Source organism: Musca autumnalis, unplaced genomic scaffold, assembly GCF_047663935.1.
Source record: "Musca autumnalis isolate F117 unplaced genomic scaffold, ASM4766393v1 scaffold_2, whole genome shotgun sequence".
NCBI classification, from domain to species: domain Eukaryota; kingdom Metazoa; phylum Arthropoda; class Insecta; order Diptera; family Muscidae; genus Musca; species Musca autumnalis.
In genome coordinates this window covers 257,939,430-257,948,925 of record NW_027411755.1, presented here as the reverse complement: position 1 = coordinate 257,948,925, position 9,496 = coordinate 257,939,430, and the positions used below count along the sequence as shown (strand labels likewise).

General features: G+C 36.6%; 1 protein-coding gene across 1 annotated transcript; it reads left to right on the top strand.

Annotated features, from left to right (window-relative positions):
• The first annotated feature begins 211 nt into the window (after positions 1–211).
• On the top strand, positions 212–2,561 carry LOC141395178 (uncharacterized). Its single transcript, XM_073970694.1, has 3 exons — positions 212–518; positions 623–2,471; positions 2,531–2,561. Exons 2-3 carry the CDS (start codon positions 811–813, stop codon positions 2,559–2,561), a joined length of 1,692 nt encoding a protein of 563 aa, XP_073826795.1. The 5' UTR covers positions 212–518; positions 623–810.
• Positions 2,562–9,496: the final 6,935 nt, after the last annotated feature.

Sequence of the window (9,496 nt, the reverse complement as noted above, 5' to 3'; positions counted from 1 at the left end):
CTGTTTTTGTGTTAAGTTCGAGTTTCTCAGTTTTATGTCGGATCTGTGTGCTGACATGCGTGTTCTTAATTTGTTCTTTGTCGTACCAACGTAAAGCTTTCCGCAGTTCTCTTGCTGATTACGTTGGTACGACAAAGAACAAATTAAGAACACGCATGTCAGCACACAGATCCGACATAAAACTGAGAAACTCGAACTTAACACAAAAAACAGCCATCGCAGAACACTGTAAACAAAAAAACCACGAGCCTTTGATTGACGACGTAAAAGTATTACAAACTGAGAACAACTACAACAAGAGATTCACATTAGAAATGCTCCACATTAATAGTCTACCAACAACAAGGAGAATCAACAGCAAAACAGACACCGACAACACAGCATACTGCTACAGACATTTAACGCGGAGAGGGAGATCGTTGCAATAAATAGAAATAGTAATCAGTGCAATAAAAACATTCGACGGTTGTAGTCACACTACACTAGTTTTTAAGTTTGATTATTATTATTATTTACATGTAAGCGATCGTCCTTTTTTATGTGTTTTTACAAAAAAGAAATAATTTTACAATTTACATTGCTGTGATATAGATTTTAAGACGTACTTCTATTTATTTTGTAGATCTAAAATACTCCCTGAAGATGAAATTCATAGAATTTCGAAATATTGGAGACAATAAATAAATAAACCAAATTTATAGACCTCAAGCTCGAGTAAACTTTATTTATCAACAAATAAAAAGGTCGAAGAAAACACAAAAATAATTATAAGAACGGAGAGCCCGCCGACAAACACAAAATCAAGTAAAAATGATCTACAACAAACTAAAATCCAACAATAAAGTACGTCACAACATAAACAGACATAAAAATTTGCAAATAAAAGCAACAAAAATTAAGTCGTCAATCACATTCCTTATTCGCTGCCGCAATTCTGGAATCATACCCAAATTTATAAAGAATTCCATGAAGCACATACAAAAAATGTTTAAAACTAATTACAACAACCACCACATTATAACAACACTTAGATCACTTATGGAAACCTTTCAAGGTAAATTATTAAATTTAATAATTAAACAAAAACACGAAGAACTTAAAAACAACGAAAATGCATTAACAATAATAGACAATATGTTAAACAAAAATCTTCCCCAAGAGGAAAGAATCAAACTTAAGTTTAACGAAAAGATCATTGTAACAGGTTCACAGAAAAAACAAGACGAAATCCATAAACACAAATTCAATAATCTTCAAAAAACTCTAATTGAGGAACTAAACATACAACACAATGACCATTGGTTCGTCAATAAGACAACAACAACATTCCCCGAGGACGTTAAATGGTTGCTCTCGCTTGGTGACAAACACTGTCTACCAACAACAAGGAGAGAATTCCCTCTATTCAAATTCATCGCCGACGCTGAAGATATAATACAATGCAACAACGACAAGGAACAACAAGAAATGGGGAGAACAAAACTAACAACAATGATAGAAAGCCACACAAACAAAATGAGGGAGAACCCTAGAGACAAATTTATTATAAGCACAGTGGAACGCACCCGCAATTTCATAAGACAAAACAAAGACATATTAATACTTAATGCAGACAAGGGAAACGTAACTGTAGCTATGAGCAAAACAGATTACGAAGAACGAATGAGGACCATATTGTCAGATATAATGACTTACCAGCGAATCAACAAAGATCCCACGGCTAGTTTACAAAGGAAAAATAACGAATTCGTGGAAGAGCTGTTCAAAAATAATTTAATAACGATGATTGAGAAAAAACGATTAAAAACAGAAGTGGCAACCGCACCAAGAATATACGGACTACCGAAAATCCATAAAGATGGATATCCCCTCAGACCAATCTGCTCTTCTATAAACTCCCCTTCGATTAAGCTGTGTAAATATATTGTGTCTATTCTAAAAAACTTGACTAAAAATTCAACCTACAATATAAAAGATTCCGTGCAATTTAGAGATAAGGTAAAGAATATGACAATCAATGAAAATGAGAAAATGGTTTCGTTTGACGTTGTGTCATTATTTCCCAGCATTCCCGTAGACTTGGGATTAAAAATCATAGAAGAAAGATGGAGTGACATACAACAATATACACAAATACCAAAACAACTGTTCCTAAACATTGTAAAGTTTTGTATAAAAGAAAACAGGTATTTTAAATACGAGGAAAAAATATTCAAACAGAAGGCAGGCTTGCCAATGGGTTCCCCAGCTTCACCCATAATAGAAGATTTGGTCATGGAATCATTATTGGAGTCTTCACTGGGATCACTTTCAACCAAACCAAAAATCTTGACGAAGTACGTAGACGATCTGTTTGCAATAATTAGGGAAGATGCAATAGAAGAAACATTGACAACACTAAATGGCTTTAACAGAAACATTAAATTTACATTAGAAGAAGAGAGTGACGGAAAAATACCATATTTAGATACGTTAGTTATAAGGAATAACAAGAACCAAATACAATTAAACTGGTACCAAAAACCCACAGCCTCGGGGAGACTCATCAACTTTTACTCTAAACATACCAAAAGGACTATAATCAATACAGCAAATAATTTAATTAACAGAGTGATGAATATAAGCGATAAAGAATTCCATGAAGAAAATAAGATGAAAATTCGAAAAATACTCACCCAAAATAATTTTCCAACACATATAACTAATTCTTTAATAAATAACTACAAACCAAAACGTATACAAGAACCAAAAGAGGTTGAAACACAACAAATATACAAATCACTGATATATGTACCTAAGATATCAGAGAGATTTGAAAAGTCTGATATTTACGACAAAAATAAATACACTATTGCCCACAGTTCAAACAATACAACAAAACGAATATTTAGTAACTTAAAAAGTAAGATACCAAGAATGGACAAACATAATGTGATCTATCAAATAGAATGTGGTGGTAATCAGCAAGAGAACTGCGGAAAGCTTTACGTTGGTACGACAAAGAACAAATTAAGAACACGCATGTCAGCACACAGATCCGACATAAAACTGAGAAACTCGAACTTAACACAAAAAACAGCCATCGCAGAACACTGTAAACAAAAAAAACCACGAGCCTTTGATTGACGACGTAAAAGTATTACAAACTGAGAACAACTACAACAAGAGATTCACATTAGAAATGCTCCACATTAATAGTCTACCAACAACAAGGAGAATCAACAGCAAAACAGACACCGACAACACAGCATACTGCTACAGACATTTAACGCGGAGAGGGAGATCGTTGCAATAAATAGAAATAGTAATCAGTGCAATAAAAACATTCGACGGTTGTAGTCACACTACACTAGTTTTTAAGTTTGATTATTATTATTATTTACATGTAAGCGATCGTCCTTTTTTATGTGTTTTTACAAAAAAGAAATAATTTTACAATTTACATTGCTGTGATATAGATTTTAAGACGTACTTCTATTTATTTTGTAGATCTAAAATACTCCCTGAAGATGAAATTCATAGAATTTCGAAATATTGGAGACAATAAATAAATAAACCAAATTTATAGACCTCAAGCTCGAGTAAACTTTATTTATCAACAAATAAAAAGGTCGAAGAAAACACAAAAATAATCATTTTTTATTTTAAAAGAAAGGCATAAGAAAATATATATGCAAATTATCTATACTTATAAAAGAGTTGAGTAATGATGACTGACTGACTCACTGACTGATAACACTGCTCAACAAAATTGAAAAAGTTGAATGTTTCAGACGAAGTTGCAGTTGTTTCTAGATGAAATCGGCGAGTTATTTTCAAATCCGGTCCCAGGTTTTCTCCATCAGCTCTTGTTTTTGAGATATAGCTCAAAATCGGTTTTTACGAGTTTTACCCAGACTTTCGTTATTTTCGGATACAAACAAATATTTTTTGTGGGGTTTTCGACATCTATATATATATAAAATTCTTCGAGTCTGCCATGATGTTCGAAATTAAACTCCTCCGAAACGGCTGGACCGAACTCGATGAAATTTTGTATGTGGAGTTTTTAGGTCTGAGAATAGGTTTTTAGCTATTTTTTATACTGGTCAGTGGAGTGACCAGGGTACCTCCCCCACAATTTTTTTTAAGAAAACGTGAAATCATGGATATTTTTGGACGTATTGTTTAAAAATTACTTGCAATAATATGGTAATAACTGTCTTGACCATTCAGGATCATCTCGGAAGTGGAATATCGCGGTCAGCCCAATTTTTTAAAAAAGTATAATTATAGGTAATAATAGGGGGATGAATGATACCAAGCAATGGTCTTGACTGGCTTTAACATGGCAAAGCCCAGGATCTATCTTGGTCCCTCTTTCATCTCAAGTGGACACTGACCTCCCCGTGGTGTCACCTGGGGAACTGCCTTTAACACCCGTTAAAGGTAGTGTGCTAACATGTGCCGCGCGTTCACCCATAAGAACGTTAAAAACTTGGGTTTGGGCGTCGGGTTAGTAACCCTCCCCTAGAAAAAACATCCTACTATGAAAAAACGAAAGAAAAGAAAATCAAACCCCTCTAAAGTTGACGAACCCCGCAAACGTTTTAAGGACCATGATCTGCGAATCTGCACCTGGAATGTTCGCACTCTTTATAGAGAAGGTGCAGTCTTCGCATTGGCAGACGTACTTGAAAAGTACAAGGCCGATATTACTGCCATACAGGAAATACGATGGATTGGGAAAGGCGTCACAACAACACCTAAAGGTGACGCACTGTATTATAGCTGCCATGACGTAAAGCATGAATTTGGTTGCGGATTCGTAGTTAGTCGGAGACTAAAACATCTGGTATCCAGCTTCACCCCAGTGAATGAAAGACTTGCTGCAATTCGAATAAAAGCTAAATTCTTCAACATCAGCTTTATTTGTGCTCATGCTCCCACTGAAGAAAAGGACGAACAGACCAAAGATATATTTTACGAGCGCTTAGAAGAAACATATGACCGTTGCCCTGCCCATGACATTAAAATCATTCTAGGCCATTTTAATGCCAAAATTGGAAAGCAGAATATCTTTGGCCCAACAGTCGGGAAATTCAGTCTCCATAGTGAAACATCTGACAATGGTATGAGGCTGATAGACTTTGCAGCTGCAAAAAACATGGTAGTTAGCAGTACCAGATTTAATCATCTCGATATTCATAAGGGCACCTGGCTGTCTCCAGATCAAAGAACAAGTAATCAAATTGATCATGTTGTAATAGATGGAAGACATTCATCCAGCGTGTTGGATGTACGATCGTTCCGAGGCGCAAACATTGATTCGGACCACTACCTTGTTGCAGCAAAGGTACGTACCCGTCTAAACGTTGCAAATAAAGCACGAACAGACTCAACGCGGAAGTTGGACATCGATAAGCTGCAAACACAACAGATAGCCACAGCATATTCCACTCAACTAGCCCAATTGCTTAACGCGAGCACTACTTGTCCCAATAACATAACAACACAATGGCAGCAAATTGCCCACTCCATGCAAACAGCCGCAAAATCCACACTTGGATTCCAGAGACCTCCACAAAGGAATTCATGGTATGACCAGGAGTGTCTTGCTGCTACCGAAGAGAAAAATGCGGCATATAGAGCTACTTTACAATCAGTAGCAACGCGTAGCGCACGAGAGAGATATCGGGAGAAAAGGAGAGAAGAGAAACGGCTTTTCCGCAAGAAAAAGAGAGAAATGGATAAGCGGGAGTGTGAAAAAATCGAGATGTACAGGAGACAGAATGAAGTCCGAAAATTCTACCAAAGAGTGAAACATCAAACAGATGGCTTTGGTACAGGCACATCCTCCTGTAGAGACCAGCAAGGTAATCTGGTAACAGATACAGATAGCGTGCTCAGGATATGGAAGGAACATTTCTCCAATCTGCTGGTATCCAATAGTAGCGAAGACGATGATACCACAGATCCAATCCCAGAAGATGGTATAGAATGTATACCGCCCGGCCAAGATGAGGTAAAAACAGCAATCAACCGGCTGAAGAATAATAAAGCAGCAGGAGCCGATGGCTTACCAGCCGAGCTGTTTAAAACCGGAGGCGACGCGCTGATAAGGTGTATGCATCAGCTAGTTAGCACCATCTGGCAGGAAGAACGCGTACCCGATGATTGGAACCTGAGCATCCTATGTCCCGTCCACAAGAAAGGAGATAAGACTGTATGCTCAAACTATAGGGGCATAAGTCTTCTCCCTATTGCCTATAAGATAGTGTCAGGGATATTGTGCGAACGACTAAAGCCAATGGTCAACGAAATAATTGGACCATACCAATGTGGCTTTAGACCTGGCAAGTCCACCATTGACCAGATATTTACCCTGCGGCAAATCCTAGAGAAGACCCAAGAGATGCAGATCGACATATTTCACCTTTTTGTCGATTATAAAGCAGCATTCGACAGTCCCCTCCGATCAAAGGTATTTCACGCAATGTCTGAATTTGGTATCCCCGCAAAGCTCATCCGGCTTTGTAAGATGACTTTAACTGATACTAGGTCCTCAGTTAAAATTGGAAAGAACCTCTCCGAAGAATTTTGTACCAAAAGAGGTTTCAGACAAGGAGACAGCCTTTCGTGTGACCTGTTCAACATTTTGCTGGAAAAGGTAATACGAGATGCAAATGTCAAAAGAAATGGCACAATTTACACCAATAGCCACATGTTACTTGCCTATGCTGATGACATAGACATCATGGGACGATCAGTAAAGGAAGTAACTGATACCTTTAGGAAGGTCGAAGCAGAATCTGCGAAAGTGGGTCTGGCGGTAAACGGCGAAAAGACCAAATTGATGGTGTCGACGCGCAAAGCGTCCATAGAGCTCGGACCAACCGTAGAAGTTGGTACCTACAATTTTGAGGTAGTTAAAGACTTCGTCTACCTCGGCACTGCCATAAACACAACAAACAACATCAGTTGTGAAATAAGAAGAAGAATTGTATTGGCCAACAGATGCTACTATGGATTAAGTAAGCAATTTAAAAACAAAGCCACATCTCGTCAAACAAAAATAACACTATACAAAACGCTGATACTACCCGTGCTAATGTATGGCTCCGAAGCATGGGTACTTGCGCAAGCAGATAAGGCAGTGCTTGGTGTGTTTGAGAGGAAAATTCTTCGAAAGATCTACGGGCCGATTTGCGTTGACGGTGAATATCGACGTCGTATGAACCACGAGCTATATAAGCTATACAAAGACATGAATATAGTTAAACGTATCGAGATGCAACGATTGCGTTGGCTAGGCCATATCATGAGAATGAGCGATGATGAACCCGCTAAAAAGGCGTATGAATACATGCCACATGGCGGTGCACGCAGAATCGGCAGGCCTAAGCTTCGATGGAGCAAACAAGTGGATGAAGAAATGGAAAGGCGCGGTATTCCAAAAAGTCAAGCGAAAAACAGAGAGGAATGGAGATCTTTTCTTAGTTCGGTCTATAGAACAAATCGCTCATTTACTCAAAGAGTGACACATTTCAAAAAATCAAGTTTCGAGAAAAACGCGTTTTAAGTTGTCGATTGAAATTTGACTTCCCAACTTAAAAAGATTATTACACAAAAACTAAAATAACTAGTTGGACCATATTTTGCAGAGAACTAGCCAGATATCAGTGCTAAATTTCTGTGCATGATCAAGCATGACTTGAAGTGTTTTATTGTTTCATAAATGCAAAAAACTTTTTTGATGACTTATGCCAAACTAATAGAAAATAAGCTGTAACTCGTTGAGTTTTATAGATATAAACATGAAAATTTGACACAAGATAAAGTAGAAGTCGTAGAAAAAATAGAAATTGCTAACTCAAAAAACCCATTTTTTGAGTTATGCCACTCTTTGAGTAAATGAGCGAAATGTTCTGTAATGGGCCAACTAAGTAAGTAAGTAATAATTTTAGTAAGCGTGACTACAAAAACGCTATAAACACTGACTTCAATAATTGGGAAAGCGCGATCAACCTCATATTTTGGAATACAGTACAACCCAAATAATGTTAAATGTCCCTTGACCGAAATTTCAAAAAATCGATTGAGAAATCAGGCAAAACATAATTTCAAAGATGGTTAAATAAATAGAACGTCTAAAAAATGTGCATTGGTCACTAAAGCGATGGGCCAGCAATTCGGTGTATCTATAACCTATCTAAATGTATATAGGGTTTTTTAAGACTTGCATGATTTCCTAAATTAAACTTCCAAATCGGCTGAACCGAATTTGATGCAATTGTGTGTAGGTTCATAATACCGAAAATGGAGGGTGTGGGGGACCTCCCCAACAACGGGTTTCAACAAATCGCTAAATATCGGAGATTATTAGACGTATTGGTACTCAATACAATTGCAATTGTGGTCTCTGCCATTAATGGGTGTTTTGGAAGCAGAATACCGCGAGTGGGTCTAATTTTTGAAAACTTTATTGTTATTGATTAGATTTCAAAATTTAGTAAGTGGGACAGCAAACATGGCATGAACATTGACTTCCGTGCTTGGAATAACTCGATCAAGACCACTTTTTTAATACAGCAAAGTCCAGATAAACCCAATAGCATTTCGAAGTCATTTTTTATGAATCACAGATGTTTTCATGTTTAGGAGTGCAAAATAATAACGTGTTCAATGAAACATCTCTCTGTTAACAAGAAGTAAAAACGACGTTAAGTTCGCCCCAACTTTTATGCACAACACCATAAATTATGTGGCTAAAACATTCAACATCCCCAAAAAACACTGTAATAATTAAAAAAAAATAATTTACAGTGTTTTATTTATAATTACACTAAAATCTAAAAAAAAATTATTCTTCAGGATGGAATATCTCAAATAAAACGCCTGCATTTACATTACAAATGGCGACCATATTAAACGGCAAGCGTTTTATTTGAGAGATTCCATCCTGAAGAAGAATTATTTTTTAGATTTTAGTGTAATTATAAATAAAACACTGTAAATAAATTTTTTAATTATTTTTTATTTTTTAAATTTTTAGTAAATAATTTTTTTTGACCACTGAGGACCCCAAATGCCAAATTACAGTCCATTTGAGCAGAAAATGTAGATTAAAATGCTTGAAATGGGTGGTACCGTTATATAGAGGCTATACTAAACCTTGACCTATGTCCAAAATTTTTAATGGGGAAGTTCCTGGACCATTGAGAAATCCAAATGCCAAGTTACAGCAAATTCGGGCTAAAAATGAAGACAAAATCCTCAAAGTACCAGAAGTCGGATATTACCGTTATATGGGGGCTATAGGAAAAAATGGACCCATATTGGTTTTGGTTTCATATTCATATATTGTCATCTAAATCTGAAAAATGTGCATTGTTTTAGTTCGATTGGTCAACTGCAACCGTCTTAAAAATCAGTTACCAGATTTGAAAAGGGGTTTAGGTTAGACACCGTAAAAACACTGTAAGAATGGAACAATATTGATTTTGATTTCATATTC